General features: G+C 37.1%; 2 protein-coding genes across 2 annotated transcripts in view; one reads left to right on the top strand and one right to left on the bottom strand.

The window, feature by feature from the left end:
- The window catches only part of LOC128660690 (structural maintenance of chromosomes protein 5), a 40,326-nt gene extending 39,072 nt beyond the window's left edge, over window positions 1-1,254 (bottom strand). The window contains exon 1 of the mRNA XM_053714645.1: window positions 1,209-1,254. The gene's annotated coding sequence lies outside the window, so the exon portion shown is untranslated. The remainder of the gene's footprint in view (window positions 1-1,208) is intronic.
- Window positions 1,255-1,289: 35 nt separating this feature from the next.
- Window positions 1,290-24,061, top strand: part of VPS4B (vacuolar protein sorting 4 homolog B) — a 122,764-nt gene continuing 99,992 nt past the window's right edge. Inside the window, exons 1-2 of the mRNA XM_053714644.1 lie at window positions 1,290-1,521; window positions 21,071-21,182. Coding sequence (XP_053570619.1) covers window positions 1,495-1,521; window positions 21,071-21,182 — 139 coding nt within the window. The 5' untranslated portion in view covers window positions 1,290-1,494. The remainder of the gene's footprint in view (window positions 1,522-21,070; window positions 21,183-24,061) is intronic.

Here is a 24,061-nt window from a genome sequence, read left to right as displayed (position 1 = left end):
GCATATTCCAAATCTAACATTAAAATGCATTGAAATTAGGGTACATGGTTTGGTGCCATATTACATGATCAATATCATTTGGCTCAGGCTAGATTGATTCTTTTTATATAGAGGGATGCCCAATTAGTATAAAACAGGCCAAAATGTGAGTGAGCCAAGATGGTTTTCATAGATTAAAAGCTTGGTTACTTATTCAGAATTGCCCATTAAAATACATTGAAATGTCTGAGGGTACCAGGTTTGGTGCCATATGACATGATGAATATCATTTGGCTCAGGCTAGATTGATTCTTTTTATATAGAGGGATGACCAATTAGTATAAAACAAGTAAAATGTGATTGGGCAAAGATTAAAAGCCTGGTATCTTATTCAGAATTTCCCTATTGAAATTAATTAAAATGATGGTGCCACTTTTGGTGCCAAATTTAATGATTAATATATTAACTTTGCTAATTGTTGTTTAATAAATAATGTATTTCATTAATAAGAAGCTAACTAGAATAGGATGCTGGGTGAATAGTAAGCTAACTTGAATCTTCGAATAAGTAGCTGGCCGAATAAGAAGCTGGCCGAATAAGAAGCTGGCCGAATAAGTAGCTAACTTCAGCATTCGAATAAGAAGCTGGCCGAATAAGGAGCTAACTTCAGCATCATTAATTATAAGCTAAATTATGTGGTGGATCCAAAATTGTCTACAAAAATCAACTTTCCATATTGCTTTGAGGATATTTATATAAATTGGTGTGGTACCAAGCATGCAAAATTATATTACCGATATTTATGAGCAAAAGATGTATAATTATGTAGCTCTTAGGGGTGAGCAACGACACTGCTTAATCATACTAAATTACAAATCCATAAAACAAACGAAGCTAATGAATACAAGTGCCCTGCTTCACACAGCTTACAGTCTATAGCTAAAACGTATAGCCGTATTGATTACGATATACAAAATTACAGCCTTAGAATTACCTTTGACATCAACAATGTAGATGACAAACTACTAGGGTTGCATAAAACACTCATAGGTGAGTTATGTTTGTATAAAAAAAATCACATGACAGAATAAAACGCCCACATTAAAATGTCAGGTGCTTTTTACGTCACGAGCCTAAGGGTGCGCGCAACTGTCCGACACACCTGTCAGATAGATATATGGTCACGTGCCAGATTCTGCCCTTTTGGGCGAATGTGAATTTGTACCTACCTATGTGCGCGAGCTCGCGGAAAGAGGCTGCAATTTAATGTGCGGGCGTGGCTGCATTGACGTCAGTCACCACTTTCCGGTTTGGTGGTTGGTTGAGCTTCTCGTGACGTAATCCGGATGTGTCCCCAGTACACGGAAGTGAGAAATTCCAATTTACGTTTTATATTTTTTATACAAACCCGGAAGGGGGGATAACTACAGAAATTGCAGTGTTTACTGGGTTAATACGAGACCACTGAACAAGGAAGAAGGCCTGGGAGACCTCTTGGGAGGAGATTGAGCGGAAATGGCAGCAAACGGGTCAAACCTGCAGGTAATATTATTCGCAAACACTTGTTTGATGTCTCACTGGGTAGCTTATATTCGTACATAAAGATGTATAAAATGGTATTCTTCATTGCCTTCAATTGTGTTTGAAATATAGAGAAATTAATCTTGATACGTAGCAATGACTCTACCACTAAAGTCCATTGTAGTTGATTTATTTTTTTGTTATACGGTATGGAGTCAACATTCGCGGAAGTGTCCTAAAGTATAGTATGTGATGTATGAAATATAGTATAAGGAGGCGTGTAAGGGAAACCACAGCAGATGGATTCAACAGTGTCATAGATACCTAATGCTGCTTTGGGTATTAATCTTTCACATCGAATAAGTGTAAAATCAGGCACTCTGGGGCTTCTGGATTTGATCTAGCCTCAAAATATTTAAACATATCTTTATTTTCTTTCTTCCAGTAATCTCCAGTTTTCCAGTCTAAGGTTTTAACTAATGGTTCATAAATAAGATACACTGTACACACCCTTGTGTCTGCATGGTTTTGCTATGGGGCAGAAGCGTGACCTTATTATATATAGTTAATTACACATACATGATCAATGATTGTGTCTGCTTTATGTAAAAGAGACAGAATCTTGTGTTTTGTCAGATATTGTACAACATTTTAACTTTGGGTAGTGAACAGTTTTTCTGTTCACCCCAGGACCTTTTAATTGGTGCACCACCCAGCTGATTTTACTGGCCAAAAATCTACAATTAACACGATATTTCAATATTTATTGCTTAAAATATTATTACATTTGTGTTAAATTATACAAATAATGGGTGCTTTGGATAGCAATTTTTATTTTATTTTAGAAAGTATTACACTGTCCCCACCTGGCTACTTTATAATGCTACCCGGTCGGAATCATTTTTTTGAGAACAGAATGGTTAGATATATTTGATGCAATATTCAAAGGGTTATAAAGCTAAAATAGGATTATGATTTTATGCGCTAGATCAGATGTGGTGGAACCTATAACAAAGTTGCTGGCTACCACTATATTATTTGATTTTATTTGCTCTAAAGTGAAAAGTAAATTTTTAACCTGTGCCACATATATATGTAATATATATCAGTAATATTACATAATTGCTAGTTTTTTATTTATTTAATCCTATAGTTTTATATTTTGTTCCCTACCGTTATCGCCGTCGCTCCTCCTCCTCTTTCTGTTTTTTCTTTCTATAACGTATAGAGTGGTCACACCCGCGCTATACGTAGTTTATCACTCATGATTTCAAATGCGCATGCGTCAACCTATTTTGCTACATAGTACTGAATGAATAGAAATAATGTATTCATTCAGTATTATGCTATTTGTGAGTGCGAGACGCTTCATTTGCGAGCAGAGGCAACTATCTTGGCACAAAACCACTATTAGCTGAGCGCATGCGCAAATTGTGAATGCGCAACAGAGAAATTGATGTTTAGATTTGGCGCATGCGCAATGGATGACAGGCTTGTATGACGTAGCTTCACGGCCGCCAATCGGCCAGAAAGTCAATTGGAGGAGCTGAAAAACGTGACCAGGAAGTAAATTGAGGTATAAAGAATTGGTTGAATTACTAACAAAAAAATTAATAGTTTAGATGCGGCGAAAACGTTATTTTTAGATTGGTTATAGCGAAACGATGAATGAAAGTCCTATTTTTTTTTTTTTTTTATATATTGACTGTGTAAATGTGCAGAGCAGAAATACTTTTTTTCTTTTCTTTTTTTTTCTTCTAAATCAAAGCTGTATATCGGCAATTGAGCATGAATATACACTAGTTTTTAAAAGTTTGGGGTCACAAGGACATTTACTTTTTTTCAAAAGAAAATCAATTATTATTTTTTGTCCATTAAAATAACAACAAGTTGATCAGCAATACAGTGCAGACATTGTTAATTTTGGTAGAAAGTAGTGCCGCAACCTAGGCGTTCAGCTGAGATCACCGGAAGCCCAAACGGGCTAGTGACTGATTACCTTCCCCTGGAGAACCGTAGCCTTAGACGGAGGATCAATCCGTAGGTATGCAGGAACAAGAAACGGTTAGGCAGGTGCTACTCAAGTGGGTAATGTATAAAAAACAAAATTTATTGAAACTTCTTAAAAGAATGAACAGACATGGCAGCAATAGAGCAGTAAGTCTGACATGTTTCGCACCTCACTGGTGCTTACTCATAGACTGAGGTCTGTATCTCAGTCCCACATGTTTATAGGCTGGAGTGGTAATTAGATTAACCACTTCAGTCCCATAGACATAGGAAACAAGATAAAAACAATCTCTTAAATGATATCAAAAAGTTGTAAAGTTACCAAAAGATTGATTAATAAATTAGTAACAAAGGCAATATTAGAGCTTCTACCTGATTTTTGACAACATATTTAAAAAACACATTCAAATATGATTTTTCAAACCACAATTTGTTAGCAAATTTTAAGATGAGAACACGATAATGCAACATTCTGGAAAAGAAAGAAATGTGTGCAAGCTAATACATACATATAGATACTTAATCTTGTAAGTCCTTAAAGTTATTTATGTTTTATCAAATAGCTGATATGTAGAAAATAAAATTAACTATCTATAAAATAAGTTATATCACATTCCCTATTCATACCTAGAGGGAAAGCGTGTATTTAGCTTTAGTATCCAATAGAGTTCTTTTTTTCCAAAATGTTATCTCTATTTCCTCCTCTTAAAGGGATACTTGCTAGATCAATAACCTGAAATGAGAGATGTGCAATATTTGTCAGATGTTTATTATTAAAATGTTCAGCAACAGAAGAGTCTGTGCTATAATTTTTTTATATCCCGGACTTGTTCTTTAAAACGTGTCCTAATGGTGAGGGTAGTCTTTCCTACGTATTGAAAAAAACAAAGGTTACAGGTCAATAAATAGATCACATATTTGGAGCCACAATTGGCATAGAATTCTATTGGGTATGTTTTTTCATTGTATTGACATACAAAATGATCTTCCTGTAAGACACTTGAACATGCCAAGCACATACGTGCTCCACATCTAAACATGCCTTTTTTATTTAACCACGAAGTGGCATACTTTTGTATTAAGGTTTGTTTTCTCACTAAACTGGGTGTTAAGGTTTGCGCTAATGTCCTAGATTTTCTAGGTACAAATTTACAATGTTGTATTAGTGGCTGTAAGGCATCATCCGATTTGCAACAAATTAAGATGTTTTTTAAAAATTTTAACTATTTGTTCATATTGTTGGCTATATGGTGTGGAGAAAACAATTGCATCGTTAAAATTAGAATCATTAGTAGGTGTTTTTTGAGACAAATCCTGTTCCTGATTTATACTTTTGTTATTGTGTACCAGATTTCTCACATCTTCCAACTGTTGGTAGTTGTATCCTCTAATTTTCAGTCTATCCCTAAGTTCTATGGACTGTTTATCGTATATGCTATCTACCTGCATTCTTTTAAGAAGTTTAAATAAATTTTGTTTTTTATACATTACCCGCTTGGAGTAGTACCTGCCTAACTGTTTATTGTTAATTTTGGAAATGACTATTGTAGCTGGAAATAGCTGATTTTTTAATGGAATATCAACATAGATGTACAGAGGCCCATTGTCAGCAACTATCTGTCCTGTATTCCAATGGCATGTTGTTTGCTAATCCAAGTTTATCATTTAAAAAAGGCTAATTCATCATTAGAAAACCCTTTTGCCATTATGTTAGCACAGCTGAAAACTGTTGTGCTAAATAAAGAAGCAAAACATTGGCCTTCATTAGACTAGTTGAGTATCTGGAGCATCAGCAATTGTGGGTTCGATTACAGGCTCAAGATGGCCAGAAACAAATAACTTTCTTATGAAACATGTTATCCTATTCCTGTTCTGAGAAATGAAGGCTATTCCATGCAAGAAGTTGTCATGAAACTGAAGACCTTGTACAATGCTATGTTCAACTCCCTTCACAGAATAGTGCAAACTAGCTCTAACCAGAATAGAAAGAGGATTGGGAGGCCCTGGTGCACAACTGGGCAAGAGGACTAGTTTTGAGAAACAGACTCCTCATAGGCACTCAACTGGCAACTTCATTATATAGTACCAGCAAACACAGGGTCTCAACGTCAACAGTGAAGAGGCAACACTGGGATGATGGCCTTCTAGACAGAACTGCAAAGAAAGTCATATCTCAAACTGACCACTAAAAAGAAAAGATTAAGATGGGCAAAATAACACATACACTGCACAGAGACTGGAATAACATGTTATGAAAGGGCAAATCTAAGTTTGAGGTGTTTGTATCACAAAGAAGAACATTCATGTGATGCAGACCAAATGAAAAGATGCTGGAGGAGTGCTTGCTATCATCTGTCAAGCATGGTGGAGGCAATGTGATGGTCTGGCAATGTGATGGTCTGGGGTACTTAGGTTGTGGTAAAGTTGGAGATTTATACAGCGTAAAAGCGTCATTGAAGAAGGAAGGCTGTCACTCTATTTTGCAATAAATAGAACACACAGGTGGCACACAACGTAGGGCAACCGCACCTTTCGGGGCTCCTGCCCCTTTATCAAGCTAACAAACAAAGAAACATATCAAAGATTTATAGGTACTTTTACTACAGGTAACCAATCACATAATGATGGGAGGGGCCCAGACAGGAAATAGGATTACACAAGACCTCATATACATAATTACCACACATTTTTAACCCCTACACTCCTAATGGGGGGGAAAAATCACCAAATTAAAAACAAGTGAAGCAAGTTGCTATATATATATATATATTAAACAATTAAGTTTTAAGCACATATTATTTGTCATACTTATTGAAAAGTTAATTTAATATAGCCAACTGGGGCCAAGCATAGTCATCTATTAAAAGGAAGCAGATCAAATTCAATGTTAAGACCTTTGGTGTACATGGTATCTAGTTTCCAAATCCACCTGACCTCTCTATAAAGTAAATCTTTGACCCCATGACCCCTTCTAACACGTTTGGGGGCATCATCTATCACCAACCATAAATCTAAGTTGGTTAATTTGGTGGCCCTTCTCTAAGAAATGTGCTGGTACAGAGGAGGTTAGCTGCTTTCTCATTTCTGATAGTGGACTTATGTTGTCATATGCAGTCTTTAACCTTTTGGGCCATTTTGCAATGCCATGCCATACTCTGTGGCGCTTGATTGAAGCCAATTTCCTCCTACAACGGGACAGTGACCCAAAGCACAGCTCCAAAACTATGCAAGAACTATTTAGGAAAGAAGTAGTCAGCTGGTATTCTGTCTTTAAAGGCACAGCCTACACTAAAATTGTTACTGTTTAAAAAAAAAAAGATAATGCCTTTACTTCTCATTCCCCAACTTTGCACAACCAACATTGATATATTAATATACTTTTAACATTTAAACCTTTAATTTCTGCCTGTTTCTAAGCTGGTGTTCTATCAGAAGAGCAAATTCACCAGACTAGCCAACAGAAGGGACGTTCTGTCAGCTGTCTAATAACAAATACTTACCGCGCATGCGCTCCTCAGCGTAGTCTCATTCCAAAGCAATTACGTCACAACCATATTAACATCTCATCTCAGGTAACAAGTGTTTACTGTTTATTTCCTAAGCACATACTCAAATATGACTACCTTAGGCTTGATATTCATGCAGCACATCCCGCTGTAATTTACAGTCCCTGCTGTACAGATACTCCAGGACCTGATCTCACTCTGCCTTCTTTAGCCAGGCTACCACATGACGCAGAGCCGCCATCCTAAATGAACCAGCGAACTTATCAGACTAGCGCTCTTCTGATAAAACACCAGCTGGTTCGTTCAGTTGGTGTTGGCAGATGTAGAAGCAGCTGCATTTGAAGTGCAAATTAAACATTATTTAGACAACTTGCCATTATAATACTATAATTTGCTTTTGCACATGTGCAGTACTGTGCTCTGTTTATAGTACGTAGTTACACACATATTCTAGTTCCTAAATATCAATCCTAAGGTAGTCATATTGGAGTATGTGCTTAGGAAATAAACATTAAACACCTGTTCTATTAGAAGAGCAAATTCTGAGATGTTAAAATGGTTATGACGTAGTCGTTTTGGAATGCGATTATGCTGAGGAGTACATGCGCAGTAAGTATTTATCAGACAGCTGGCGGAACGTCACTTCCATTCGCTAGTCCGATGAATTCACTCTTCTGTAGAACACCACTATAGACAGCCTCTTAATCACATGCTTTTTTTTTTATTTGCTTTTCACAACAGGAGACTGCCATTTCATGTTGGTCATATAGATAACATTGTGTTCACACACAAGCAGTTATTTAAGATTTAGCACAACACAATACTAACTGCAAGTCAATAGATAATAAATAAAAAGTCATGTGATCCGGGGCTGTCAGAAGATGCTTAGATACAAGGTTATCACAGAGGTAAAAAGTATATTAATATAACTTGGTTATGCAAAAATGGGGAATGGGTAATAAAGGGATTACGTATATTTTAAAACGATAACAATTCTATTGTAGACTGTCTGTTTTAATTAAGTGGCCAGTACAGTCACCAGATCCCTATTAAGCTATTGTGGGAGCAGCTTGACTGTATGGTACATAAGTGCCCATGAAGCCAATCCAACTTGTGGGAGGTGCTTTATGAAGGATGCCAACAAATTGACAACTAGAATGCCAAAGGTCTGCAAGGCTGTAACTGCTGCACATGGAGGATTCTTTGACGAAAAGTTTGAAGGACACAACTATAATTTCACTTCAAATTCATTATTTCTAACATTGTCAATGACCATATTTCCTATTCAAACTCATTTAAACTCACAATGCAATAGAGACGTCAACCAGGGTGCTGAGTCGATGATACAAACAGTCAATAACAAAAGAGGACTGCACTCGCTGGGTTTAGTTTCAAAAGAAATAATACAAATTTATTAAGGTGACGTTTCGGGGTTCGCAGACCCCTTCCTCAGACCAGATCATCTGGTCTGAGGAAGGGGTCTGCGAACCCCGAAACGTCACCGTAATTTTTATTATTTCTTTTGAAACTAAACCCAGCGAGTGCAGTCCTCTTTTGTAATTGAATATATATATATATATATATATATATATATATATATATATATATATATATATATATATATATATATATATATATATATATATATATATATATATATATATATATATATATATATATATATATATATATATATACACATACACACCTGTTACAATGCCAGGCTTCTGCGATGTAAAAAATGAGACAAAGATGAATAATTTCAGAAATTTTTCCACCTTTTTAATGTAACCTTTACACTCAATTGAAAAACAAAACAAACTGAAATAATGTGGTTGCATAAGTGTATTACTTATAACTGGAGATGTAGCTGTGTTCAGAATTAAAGGGACACTGAACCCAAATTTTTTCTTTCGTGATTCAGATAGAGCATGACATTTTAAGCAACTTTCTAATTTACTCCTGTTATCAAATTTTCTTAATTCACTTGGTATCTTTATTTCAAATGTAAGGTTAGATGCCTGCCCATTTTTGGTGAACAACCTGGGTTGTTCTTGCTGATTGGTGGATACATTTATCCACCAATAAAAAGTGCTGTCCAGAATTCTGAACCAAAAAAGCTTATATGCCTTCTTTTTCAAATACAGATATAAAGAGAATGAAGAAATTGATAATAGGAGTAAATTAGAAAGTTGCTTAAGATTGCGTGCTCTATCTGAATCACAAAATGAGAAAAATTGGGGTCAGTGTCCCTTTAAGCAATCACATTTAAAATCATGTTAAATATGAGTCAGTACACACTTGTCATCATTTAAAGTGCCTCTGATTAACCCCAAATAAAGTTCAGCTGTTCTAGTAGGGCTTTCTTGACATTTTCTTAGTCGCATCCTACTGCAAAAGCCCTGGTCCTCAGAGAGCTTCCAAAGCATCAGAGGGATCTCATTGTTAAAAGGTATCAGGAGAAGGGTACAAAATAATTTCCAAGGCATTAGACATACCATGGAACACAGTGAAGACAGTCATCATCAAGTGGAGAAAATATGGCGCAACAGGGACATTACCAAGAACTGGGCGTCCCTCCAAAATTGATGAAAAGACGAGACGAAAACTGGTCTGGAAAGTTGCCAAGAGGCCTACAGCAACATTAAAGGAGCTGCAGGAATATCTTTCAAGTACTGGCTGTGTGGTACATTTGATAACGAACTCCTGTATTCTTTATATGTCTGGGCTATGGGGTAGAGTGGCAAGACGGAAGCCTTTTATTATGAAGAAAAACATCCAAGCCCGGCTAAATTTTGCAAAAACACATCTGAAGTCTCCCAAAAGCATGTGGGAAAAGGTGTTATTGTCTGATGAAACAAAGGTTAAACTTTTTGGCCATAATTCCAAAAGATATGTTTGGCGCAAAAACATTGCACATCACCAAAAGAACACCATACCCACAGTGAAGCATGGTGGTGGCAGCATCACGCTTTGGGGCTGTTTTCTTCAGCTGGAACTGGGCCCTTAGTCCAGGTAGAGGGAATAATGAACAGTTCCAAATACCAGTCAATATTGGCACAAAACCTCCAGGCTTCTGCTAAAAATCTGAACATGAAGAGGAACTTCATCTTTCAGCATGACAACGACCCAAAGCATACATCCAAATCAACAAAGGAATGGATTCGCCAGAAGAAGATTAAAGTTTTAGGATGGCCCAGCCAGAGCCCAGACCTAAATCCGATTGAAAATCTGTGGGGTGATCTGAAGAGGGCTGTGCACAGGAGATGCCCTCGCATTCTGACAGATTTGGAGTGTTTTTGCAAAGAAGAGTCGGCAAATCTTGCCAAGTCAAAATGTGCCATGCTGATAGACCCATACCCAAATAGACTGAGTGCTGTAATAAAATCAAAAGGTGCTTCAACAAAGTATTAGTTTAAGGGTGTGCACACTTATGCAACCATGTTATTATATTTTTTTTCTTCCCTCTACCTAAAACATTTCAGTTTGTTTTTCAATTGAGTTGTACAGTTTATAGGTCACATTAAAGGTGGAGAAAGTTCTGAAATGATTTATCTTTGTCTCATTTTATTACATCACAGAAACCTGCCATATATTATAAAAAGAGAGAAGCGCTCAACCTGGGAACGAACAATAGCATAATAGCTTGTTCTATGGCTAGTTACCACCCTAGAAGCAGCCTCTTTTTGCTCAATGTGTGCCTTTCACAGAGAAGAACTTTCCTGTAGCATATCAGTCTGATCCTGACTTAACAGTGCAGTCCAGCCCCGAAATACCAGGAAATCCCTCTGAACGAGAGAAACGGCAAAACCCCAGACATACGTTTCGGCCTATTGTGGGTTTGTGGGCCTCGTCAGTGAGGTGCGGCCATATCCCTCTAGGCACACTGAGCAACGGGTCCACGTCTGGATTCCCGCATCACACTTAGGGAGTCTTCCCCAAGTGTCATAATTTGCATAAATAAAAAGAGAGAAGCGCTCAACCTGGGAACGAACAATAGCATAATAGCTTGTTCTATGGCTAGTTACCACCCTAGAAGCAGCCTCTTTTTGCTCAATGTGTGCCTTTCACAGAGAAGAACTTTCCTGTAGCATATCAGTCTGATCCTGACTTAACAGTGCAGTCCAGCCCCGAAATACCAGGCAATCCCTCTCTGAACGAGAGAAACGGCAAAACCCCAGACGTATGTTTCGGCCTATTGTGGGCCTCGTCGGTGAGGTGCAGCCATATCCCTCTAGGCACACTGAGCAACCGGTCCACGTCTGGATTCCCGCATCACACTTAGGGAGACTTCCCCAAGTGTCATAATTTGCATAAATAAAAAGAGAGAAGTGCTCAACCTGGGAACGAACAATAGCATAATAGCTTGTTCTATGGCTAGTTACCACCCTAGAAGTGTGTGTATATATACATACATACACACACGTCTACACGCCCCTGTTAAAATGGCAGGTTTCTGAGATGTAAAAAAATGAGACAAAGATAAATAATTTCAGAACCTTTTCCGCCTTTTAATGTGACCTATAAACTATGCAACTCAATTGAAAAACAAACTGAAATCTTTTAGGTGAAGGGAAGTAAAAATAAAAAAAATAAAATATGGTTGCTTAAGTGTGCACACCCTTAAACTAATACTTAGTTGAAGCAACTTTTGATTTTATTACAGCACTAAGTCTTTTTGGGTATGAGTCTATTAGCATGGCACATCTTGACTTGGCAAGATTTGCCCACTCTTCTTTGCAAAATCACTCCAAATCTGTCAGATTGCTAGGGCATCTCCTGTGCATAGCCCTCTTCAGATCACCCCACAGATTTTCGATTGGATTCAGGTCTGGGCTCTGGCTGGGCCATCCCAAAACTTTAATCTTCTTCTGGTGAAGCCATTCCTTTGTTGATTTGGATGTATGTTTTGGGTCGTTGTCATGCTGAAAGATGAAGTTCCTCTTCATGTTTAGCTTTCTAGTAGAAAGGTTTTGTGCCAATATTGACTGGTATTCGGAAATGTTCATAATTCCCTCTACCTTGAATAAGGCCCCAGTTCCAGCTGAAGAAAAACGGCCCCAAAGCATGATGCTGCCACCACCATGCTTCACTGTGGGTATGGTGTTCTTTTGGTGATATGCAGTGTTGTTTTTGTGCCAAACATATCTTTTGGCATTATTGCCAAAAAGTTCAACCTTGGTTTCATCATACCATAACACCTTTTCTCACATGCTTTTGGGAGACTTCAGATGTGTTTTTGCTCAATTTAGCTGGGCTTGGATGTTTTTCTTCGTAAGAAAAGGCTTCCGTCTTGCCATCTACCCCAAAGCCCAAACATATGAAGAATACGGGAGATTGTTGTCACATGTACTTGCCAGATATTCCTGCAGCTCCTTTAATGTTGCTGTAGCCCTCTTGGTAGCCCCCCAGACCAGTTTTCTTCTCGTCTTTTCATCAATTTTGAAGGGACATCCAGTTATTGGTAATGTCACTGTTGTGCCATATGTTCTCCACTTGATGGTGATTGTCTTCACTGTGTTCCATGGTATATCTAATGCCTTGGAAATTATTTTGTATCCTTCTCCTGACTGATACCTTTTAGCAATGAGATCCCTCTGATGCTTTGGAAGCTCTCTGCGGACCATGGCTTTTGTGTAGGAAGCAACTAAGAAAATGTCAGGAAAGACCTACTAGAACAGCTGAACTTTATTCAGGGTTAATCAGAGGCACTTTAAATTATGGCAGGTGTGTGATGACTCTTATTTAACATGGTTTTGAATGTGATTGCTTAATTCTGAACACAGCTACACCCCCAGTTATAAGAGGGTGTGCATTTATGCAACCACATTTATTTTAGTTTTTTTGTTTACTTCCCTCCATTTTATAGATTTCAATTTGTTTTTCAATTGAGTTGTGTAGTTTATAGGTCACATTAAAGGTGGAAAAAGTTCTGAAATGACTTATCTTTGTCTCATTTTTTTACATCACAGGAACCTGACATTTTAACAGGGGTGTGTAGACTTTTTATATAGTTTTTTGCCGTTGATCACAGTGGTTCTACTGTGATCAGCCTGTTGGCACTGTGATCAGTGCTGATCAATAGTATTTTATTTTTATTTGGGGGGGTGTAGACATAAACAGTTGCAGTTTCTTCATTATAATAATGGGCAGTGTCCCATTAGAAATTACACCATTACGTGACAGGTTGTATAAAATATTGCCCCTATTTACGCCCCTGGCCAGGACATTTTTGTCGCTTTGGTTTTAATTTTTATAAAGATGGCTACTTAAATCCACATGGATGCCCAGATTCAATTGGCACAAATGGGAAAATTGTGTGGGATCTCCTTCTACCCTTGCTAAACAAAGGGTACCATTTATGGCTGGATAACTTTTTTTATACCGGCACAGAGCTGTTTAAATTTTTATTTAAGTGGATATAAAAAGTCTACACACCCCTGTTAAAATGTCAGGTTTCTGTGATGTAAAAAAATGAGACAAAGATAAATCATTTCAGAACTTTTTCCGCCTTTTAACCCCTTAATGACAACTGACGTACCAGGTACGTCATGCATTAACAAGCAGTTAATGACAATGGACGTACCTGGTACGTCAGTTGTCTAACAGAGTGCTGGAAGCGATCACAAATGCTTCCAGCAGCTCTGAGGGTATTGCAGTGATGCCTCGATATGGAGGCATCCTGCAATACCACTTTACAAGCCCCCGATGCAGAGAGAGCCACACTGTGGCCCTCTCTGCACCGGTAGCGATAGTGCCGGGTGTGAGGGTGCGCGTGCACGTGCACCCATTAGCCACACTGACACCAATGAATGAGGGCAGAAAGGGGAAAAAAAGGGATTTTAAAAAAAAAATATATATAAAAGGATCTGGGAGGGGGTGGGGGTATTGTGGGGGGCTGCTACACTACAGAAATAGTTTTTTTAAGTAAAAATAAAATAAAAATACTTTTTGGGGGGGTTTTGGGGCCAAACTGGGTACTGGCAGACAGCTGCCAGTACCCAAGATGGTGGTAATTAGGTAGGGGAGAGGGTTAGAGAGCTGGAGGGGGATCAGGGAGGTTGGGGCTAAGGCAGGGGTCCATCACAGCTAAAATACTTTATTATTTTTATTTAAAAAAAAACAACCCTCTTTTATTTAGTACTGGCAGACTTTCTGCCAGTACTTAAGATGGCGGGAACAATTGTGGGGTGGGGGAGGGAAGAGAGCTGTTTGGGAGGGATCAGGGGGTGGGATGTGTCAGGTGGGAGGCTGATCTCTAAAATTAACCCTGCAAGCTCCCTACAAGCTACCTAATTTAACCCCTTCACTGCTGGGCATAATTAACGTGTGGTGCGCAGCGGCATTTAGCGGCCTTCTAATTACCAAAAAGCAACCCAAAAGCCATATAAGTCTATTTCTGAAAAAAGGGGATCCCAGAGAAGCATTTACAACCATTTGTGCCATAATTGCAGAAGCTGTTTGTAAATAATTTCAGTGGGAATCCTAAAGTTTGTGACAAATATTGTGAAAAAGTGAACTTTTTTTTTTATTTTTTTATCGCATTTGGCGGTGAAATGGTGGCATGAAATATACCAAAATGGGCCTAGATCAATACTTTGGGTTGTCTTCTAAAAAAAAATATATACATGTCAAGGGATATTCAGGTATTCCTGACAGATATCAGGGTTCCAATGTAACTAGCGCTAATTTTGAAAAAAAGTGGTTTGGAAATAGCGAAGTGCTACTTGTATTTATTGTCCCATAAATTGCAAAAAAAGCAAAGAACATGTAAACATTGGGTATTTCTAAACTCAGGACAAAATTTAGAAACTATTTAGCATGGATGTTTTTTGGTGATTGTAGATGTGTAACATATTTTGGGGGTCAAAGTTGGAAAAAGTGTGGTTTTTTCCATTTTTTCCTCATATTTTATTATTTTTTTTTTAGTAAATTATAAGACATGATGAAAATGGTATCTTTAGAAAGTCCATTTAATGGCGAGAAAAACGGTATATAATATGTGTGGGTACAGTAAATGAGTAAGAGGGAAATTACAGCTAAACACAAACACTGCAGAAATGTAAAAATAGCCATTGTCATTAAGGGTAAGAAAATTGAAAAATGGTCCGGTCATTAAGGGGTTAATGTGACCTATAAACTGTACAACTCAATTGAAAAGCAAACTGAAATCTTTTAGCTAAAGGGAAATAAAAAATAAAATATGGTTTCATAAGTGTGAAGACCCTTTTATAACTGGGGATGTAGCTGTGTTCAGAATTAAGCAATCACATTCAAAATCATGTTAAATAGGAGTCAGTACACACCTGTCATCATTTAAAGTGCCTCTGATTAACCCCAAATAAAGTTCAGCTGTTCTAGTAGGTCTTTCCTGACATTTTGTTAGTCGCATCTTACAGCAAAAGCCATGGTCCGCAGAAAGCTTCTAAGGCATCAGAGGAATCTCATTGTTAAAAGGTATCAGTCAGGAGAAGGGTACAAAAGAATTTCCAAGGCAATAGATATACCATGGAACACAGTGAAGACAGTCATCATCAAGTGAAGAAAATATGGTGCAACAGTGACATTACCAAGAACTGGATGTCCCTCCAAAATTGATGAAAAGACGAGAAGAAAACTGGTCTGGGAGGCTGCCAAGAGGCCTACAGCAACATTAAAGGAGCTGCAGGAATATCTGGCAAGTACTGGCTGTGTGGTACATGTGACAACAATCGCCCGTATTCTTCATATGTCTGGGCTATGGGGTAGAGTGGCAAGACGGAAGCCTTTTCTTACAAAAAAACAAAACAAAACATTCAAGCCCGGCTAAATTTTGCAAAAACACATCTGAAGTTTCCCAAACGCATGTTGCAAAAGGTGTTCTGGTCTGATGAAACCAAAGTTGAACTTTTTGGCCATAATTCCAAAAGATATGTTTGGCGCAAAAACAACACTGCATATCACCAAAAGAACACCATACCCACAGTGAAGCATGGTGGTGTCAGCATCATGCTTTGGGGCTGTTTTTCTTCAGCTGGAACTGGGGCCTTAGTCAAGGTAGAGGGAATAATGAACAGTTCCAAATAACAGACAATATTGGCACAAAACCTTCAGGCTTCTGCTAGAAAGCTGAACATGAAGAGGAACTTCATCTTTCAGCATGACAACGACCCAAAGCATACATCCAAATTAACAAAGGAATGGCTTCACCAGAAGAAGATTAAAGTTTTGGGATGGCCCAGCCAGAGCCCAGACCTGAATCCAATTCAAAATCTGTGGGGTGATCTGAAGAGGGCTGTGCACATGAGATTCCCTCGCATTCTGACAGATTTAGAGTGTTTTTGCAAAGAAGAGTTGGCAAATCTTGCCAAGTCAAGATGTGCCATGCTGAAAAACTCATACCCAAAAAGACTGAGTGCTGTAATAAAATCAAAAGGTGCTTTAATAAAGTATTAGTTTAAGGGTGTTCACACTTATGCAACCATATTATTTTATTTTTTTATTTTTGTTTCCATTTTCCTAAAAGATTTCAGTTTGTTTTTCAATTGAGTTGTACAGTTTATAGGTCACATTAAAGGCGGAAAAAGTTCTGAAATTATTTATCTTTGTCTCATTTTTGTTCATCACAGAAACTTGACATTTTAACAGGGATGTGTAGACTTTCTATATCCACTGTAGATACCCTGGCCTGTGGCACAGTACAAAAAAAATCATACAGGATTCCCCCAGAAGCTGACAAATGGAAAAAAAAAAGTGGTGCGCAACGTCGGCTTTACGCCACAATGCGCTACTGGCCCTTCGGTACACTGACAAAAAAGTCTACATGCTCTCCACAATGCACAATGGAACTACAGTGTCTGTAAAGGGAAGAGATCCACAGATCCTAAAGCCAAAGCGCATTGTGGAGTACAGCAAAAATATGGGGGCAGAAGATGTAGCTGACCAGTGCCTACAGCCATGTCTACATCAACGAAAGACCAAAACCTGGTACGAAAGAGTAGCCTTTTACGTTATACAGAGCATAGTGTATAATGTGTATGTGCTCTACAAAAAAAGCAGACACAGGGAAACCATATATAGTTTTAAAAATATATCTGATATTTTGTTTAACCAGATCCCTAACCCTCCCACAATTCATTTTAGAAAATGTCCAGCAACTCCGCAGCAAGAATTTTCCCTCTAGTACGGGGGGTGGTACTGTTGTACTCGTAGGACATTGCTGAACACAAATATGGGGAGTTTTATAGCAGTAAAACACACAATGTGAATGCTAGAAATAGCCAAAGTGCAGTGTTTGTGTAGAAAAACGTATACAGAAAATATGACTAGACTAGACAGCCCTTGTGGAGTACCCTGGTTTTGTTTTGTTTTTTGCAATTGGTATGCTATGATGGAGTCATTTTTATTTTTGGGCTGCCATCTCAAATTTCCATGCAAATGGGCAGGCCCCATGTTGGGCCCTGTAACTTCCTGAAATCCCATAAAACCTGTAGAAAGGGGGGGGGGGGGTAGTATTGTTGTACACGTGGGATATCGCTGAACACAAATATGTGTATTTTATTTCAGTAATGTCTATCGGGATTATGATATTGACAATAAAATTGCTTGTAAAACATAAAATTTCTTAATGTCTCACTTAGATTTTTTATTTTTACATATATACTTTAGATTTTTATATATATATATATATATATATATATATGTATGTATAATTTATTTTATAATTTAGAAATAAATTTGATATTAAAAGAAAACCCTATTTGTCCTCTAAAAAACTATATTAAGTGTGGGTTCACTTTATGTGAAAGATAAATTATGGTTAAACAGACATATAGCTGAAATTCCAGGTTTTGTTTACATTCAGAACTTGGAACTTTGTCATAAAGGGGTTAAAGGGACAGTAATACCAAAATTAAACATTTATAGTTTATATAGTGCATGCAATTTAAAAAAAAAAAAAAACAACAAAAGATACCAAGAGGAGGAGTTTTTTTTGTTTTGTTTTTTTTTAAGGGTAAACCTAAGTAGTGTCAGAGCTTGTGCATGTGTCTAGCACTATTGTAGCAGTGTTTGCAACAATGTTTGTAGTTATGTTATACATTATTGCAAACACTCTTGCCATAGACTGCTAAAGAATTGTGTAAGCTCCTGAGCATACTTAGGTTCCCTCTTTAACAAAAAATACCAGGAGGATGAACCAAATTGGATTATTTTTTATTTTTTTTACTTGCATGCCTCTATCATTCTAAAAACCATGTATGTTTAATTCTGACTTTACTCCACTCTTAATGTATAATGCATGTATGGTACCATTGATTTAAGCATGCTCTGTCTCAGTTGGACCAAATTCAATACCTTATGTACAAGTAGGAGGGTTTAAAAAAAAAAAAAAAAAAATATATATATATATATATATATATATATATATATATATATATGGCCCTCGTTTTACAACGATTCAATTTACACCGTTTCAGAATAACAACCTTTTTTTCCAGTCATGTGACTGCTATTGAGAAGCAGTGTATTTATTAAAATAGACAGTAGGTGGAGCTGTCCGCTTGTGTTGCAGCAAAGCCAAGCAAGCCGAAATTAATCAGTTTAACCAGACCTGCCCTATCAAGCAGATTTCAAAGGAACAAGATCTTCCTGTCTATAAATCAGTCCAGATTGGAATGCATAGAAGGAACTGTTTGCAGAAAAATGCAAGTGAAGTCTGTGTTGTGATTATTTTATTAGGTTTATAATGCTGTTTAGCAAATGTTTTTGTTCATTTAACTTAGTTTAATTATATATTCTGTGTTGTGTGATTATTTTATTAGGTTTATAATGCTGTTTAGCATTTAAAGTCTTCATTTCAAAGCTTTAAAAATAATTGACTTACTTAAAATAATTGACTTACATTGTAAACTGGGTTTCAATTTACAACGGTTTTGATTTACAACCATTCCTTCTGGAACCTAACCCTGACTTAAACTTAGGGCTACCTGTGTATATATATATATATAAAAAAAACTGTATTTCAAGAAGCATGAAAGAAAATGCTGCAAACACACATATGGAGTGTGCACAATCATTCAAATGCAAGTCCTACAGCAGTGGATTGTGTGGAGCAAAGTGAGTCATTATTATTGACATGATTACAAGCCACTGGTGACTTTCTGAGAAGGGAGTGTTTGAATCTGGAGTCACTGGGCGTGCACAACGTATTTATACTAATGCCCTGAAAAAGTTATAGCTTTTACTAGATGTATTTTATTTATATTTTGCTAAAACTATTGTATTTGAAAACTTACATTTAAAATTTGAAATGCTTTTCAAATTTGACCACTATGCCCTTTTAAGTAGACCCTCCCAATACACCCCCAACACACTCTCCTCTCTCACTATCATATGTCCCTTTAAGAAAAGGCTTCGCAAATTCCAGAAATCGGGGACCTACTGCTTTTATATCTGACTCCTAAGTTTACTTGGTTTTAAAGGGACATGAAACCCAAAATGTGTGTCTTATGATTCAGAGAGAGAATACAGTTTTAAACAATTTTCCAATTTGCTTCTATTACGTACTTTGCTCCATTTTCTTGGTATCCTTTTCTTAAAAAAAGCAATGCACATGAGTGAGCCAATAACGAGGCATATATGTGCAGCTCCTTAGCATACCTAGGTATGCTTTTCAACAGGATACCAAGAGAAAGTAACAAATTTGATGATAGAAGTATATTGGAAAGATTTTTTTTTTTTTTTTTTTAATTGTTCACTGTCCCTGAATAATTAAAGCGAAAAATTGAGTTTCATGTCCCTTTAAGTATTATATGGATTTGTTAACCTCTAAGTTAAAGGGCCGTAATAAAGACATTACATGCTCTAATTCATAAATGCAGGGGTTAAACACATAGTAGAAGTATCACTTAGGACAGTGTTTCACAAACCCAGTCCCCAGGGCCCTTAACAGGCCACATATTCATTGTATCTTAACGAGAGCACAGGTGAAATAATCAGTTCACCCATCAGCTGATCAGTTCACCTGTGCTCTAGATATAATAAATATGTGACCTGTTAAGGGTCCGGAGGGCTGGAGTTGGGAAACACTGACTTAGGACCTGCTTAGCACTACTGGTTCAGAGAGGAAACTGACACTGATCCAATCAGCAGCGCTAGTCACATGACTCGGATGTGGAACTATCGCTGCTGATTGGATCATCAACAGTTTCCACTTGGAATCAGCAGAGCTCTGCAGGTCCCGATTAGTACTTCTGTCTAACTGCTTTGTGCGTGTTAAATACACAGTAGTGCAGGATTAATAATCTTATTTATTTTTTTACTTTTATGGTCCTTTTACTCACTCCAATCTGAACTATATTTTGGCAATAAAACTGACAATTACTTTATGTATTTTTCCTAAATTAATGTAGCACTGTACATAAAGGGACGTTAAAACAAACTATTTTGTAAGTGTATAAACCAAGAATAGTTTGTTAAACAAGTTTAACATAAACTCGCTGCTTATCTTTTATATCTCTGTAGTCCAGAGTACCGTAAAACCTGAAATAGAGGGACATGAAACCCACATTTTTCTTTCGTGATTCAGAGCATACAATATTAATAGAAATAAATTAGATTTTTTTTTTTTTTTTATCAATTTTACTTCATTGTCATGGCATTCTTTGTTGAAGAGAATATAGGTAGGTAATGTGCATGCATCTGTGGAACCATATGACAGCAGTTTAGCAAAACTGCATTGGGACAATGTATAACTTCGTAAAAAGCATTCTTGTAAAACGTGTGCCATATAGTGCTCCAGGGGCTTACCTGCCTACTTTTCAGCAAATGATAACAAGAGAGTGATGTAAATTGAAACGTTTTATATATATATATATATATATATATATATATATATATATATATATATATATATATATATATATATATATATATATATACATTCTACTCTCTTATCTGAGCCTTTTACAGAAAACTTGTGTAGTAAACCATTCTGGGGCTGAATGCATTGCAGTGTCCCTTTAGTGATTTACATTGTCTGTTCAGAATGTAATATTTCTTGCTTTTCTTAACAGAAAGCGATTGATCTTGCCAGCAAGGCCTCTCAGGAAGATAAAGCAGGGAACTATGAAGAAGCTCTTCGTTTATACCAGCATGCAGTACAGTATTTTCTTCATGTGGTAAAGTGTAAGTTATTTTACAGGGTTATTTTTCCCATTTTCTTTTTTTTTTTTTTTTTTTTTTTTTTTCCCCCCCACACTTTAATAGCTATGAATAGATGCTGTTGTTTAAAATGGTGACATGGGGAAGAAAAAGGGAGTGTTCTTGTATGCAATCCCCTTTTTTTTTTTTTTTTTTTTTTTTTTTTATTTATTAAAAGTTTTTTTATTGAGGTTAAGTTCACAGTACACAGACAATGCATTTCAGGAAAATCCATACACAGAAAGTATTTCAAATTATACATTCAATATTAGTTCAACCAAGATATACAAAACATATATTTTATATGGCATTATTTTGAAAATATAAGTATACATCATAAGTATACATCATGCCTGTTAGTTAAACTGTATGTCTTCTAAATGGCATCTGAGGCCACTTTTGGCCCTCACTGTACTACAGAGGGTAGAAAGCTACAGAAGCCAGTCATGAACAGCAGGGGACCACTTTTCGATTCCAAATGGTAAACCTCCATTTCTAATTTTATATAACATAAACATAGCAGGTGTTTGTATTCAAATAGTATGGGCTCAAACCAAAAAGAAACCATAACGTCAATTTAAAGCACTTTGGGGCCCTTATGAACTATAATAAAACTTGTGATATGTTATATAGTATGACACAGAGAAACAAAAAACAGTACAGTAAAAAGTGGGCGTCATGGAGTTACAAGCCGTTACCATAGCAACATGCAGAGTGAGCTAAGCCAGTATAATATTTATCACAACGTGTGTGTTGAAATGTTCAAAGCTTCTTGTATGTAGTGGTGGTGCAAACGAGCAAGTAGGTAAATAGCAAGAAGCAAAAAGTTTCAAAGTATGGCTAGCGGGGTTTGCTCTCAGCCTTAAATAACATGGGCCCACATCTGGTGGTATCAAGCCCTAGTAGTGCAGACGCAAAATACCCTTTTGATACAGCCACAGAAGGCAACTTATATTACCAGTTTCCTTTGTCCGGTGTCCGTGGACCCAGTCCGGCTCGTGTTACACTGTGCAGGAATTCCGCTACGATCCCTCCTGATGTGTGTCCCGCTCCACCTCTGCTCAGCTTGACTCCAGAATGTGTCCCGTGACTCCTTCTCTAAACCTGACGTTATGCAAAAGACAGCCCTAGCTTGCTGCGCACTGAGATGCAGGAATGGAGTCCCAGTACTCCATAAATAATAACGAAAAAAAGTTCCCAAGGCGTCCCAGCAAGAAAAAAAGGAGTGCTGTGTAAAATAATCAAAAAAGTTATTGAATACTTTTAAAAAACTCCAAAAATGACATACTCCATATAGAAATGAGAGCTATCATTGAAACGTCTGACCGGTTTCAGCCATACAGGCTGTAGTCCTAGACATAAAGCATGTTAACAGGTGTAACTATTTAAAACCATTAACTCCTCCCTTGGGAGGTACATAAAAACAAATGCTCACATAAATTAACCCTTTATTATATATATATATATATATATATATATATATATATATATATATATATATATAGATATAGAGAGAGAGAGAGAGAGTTGATGAATATAATATGTAATGAATACATATATTTATCAAAACCACAGGAAGTAGTTAAGTATCAAAATTAAGCATATACGGATACTTAATATTAGTGATACTATTGGAAAATATGCTATAAATACCTATTGGATATGAGTACAGGTTAGACTAGATATGACTTAATGGACCGTGAAAATTAGAGGATATACAAAAATATAGATGTGAATTGCTAAAAATCATAAAAAGTCCAGTGAACAATCCACTTCCTATTCAGTGTTGCCAATAGTTGATAATATCAAATTCTGAGTTGAATCCCACAGGTAGCAGGCAACCAAGCTTATAGATCCAGTATATCTCCTGTCTGGAAAATATACAGCATTTGTCCCCACCTGTTGGGGGTTTGAGAATCTGCTCGATTGCCTGCCACCTGAAGGACCCAACATCCCCATTATGAACCTCCAGAAAATGTTTAGATAGTGCTGACACTTCTCTCTCATTTGAGATATGGGACAGATGTTCTTTAATACGTGTCCCTACCTCTCTAGTAGTTCTTCCTACATATTGACGACAACACGAAGTACACTCAATTAGGTACACTACGTATTTGCTGCCACATTTGACACATCCCTTAGTTTCAAATGTTTCTGCGCTGGTGGCTGAGGAAAACGTAGTGGCTATTTTAATATGGTCATATGAACTACATGACCGTTTACCACATTTAAAGTGCCTTTAAAATGTAACCATGAGCTCCTACGTTCTTCACTTTTAAGTAAACTAGGAGACAATAAATTTCCTAGAGTCAAATTTCTTTTATACACAAAGTTGCAACCATCATTGATCACCTTGCGTAGGATTTTATCCCCACGCAAGATGGGAATGTTTTTTCTAATGATGTTGCATACCTGGTGATACTGATTTGAGTAAGCGTCACTAGGGTAGGTTTACTGCGAGCCTTAGGTGTCCCTTTTAACTACTTTGTCTGAAAAAATAGTTGAGACCTCTCCATCTGATTAACCTCAGAACGTGCTCTGTTGATTACCTTCTCTGGGTAATTCCTTTCCAACATTAGTCTACGAAGATCTTCACTCTCTCTGAGGTAGTCCTGTCTCTGGGAACAGTTGCGTTTAATTCGCATAAATTGACCTTTCGCTATTCCCTTAAACACATGTTGGGGATGACTGCTGTTGGCATGCAGTAGGGTGTTCCCGGAGATAGGCTTACAATAGAGGGATGAAATAATTCTATTGGAATCAGTATCTCCAGTCAAAGTTGCATCCAAATAATTGATGGGTTTTTATGCCATTCAAAGGTGAACTTCAAGCCCAACTCATTGTTCAGGTAGTCAACCAGTTCC

Source organism: Bombina bombina, chromosome 5 (assembly GCF_027579735.1).
Source record: "Bombina bombina isolate aBomBom1 chromosome 5, aBomBom1.pri, whole genome shotgun sequence".
In the NCBI taxonomy this organism is placed as follows: Eukaryota; Metazoa; Chordata; class Amphibia; order Anura; family Bombinatoridae; genus Bombina; species Bombina bombina.
This window is presented reverse-complemented; position numbering and strand designations above follow the sequence as displayed.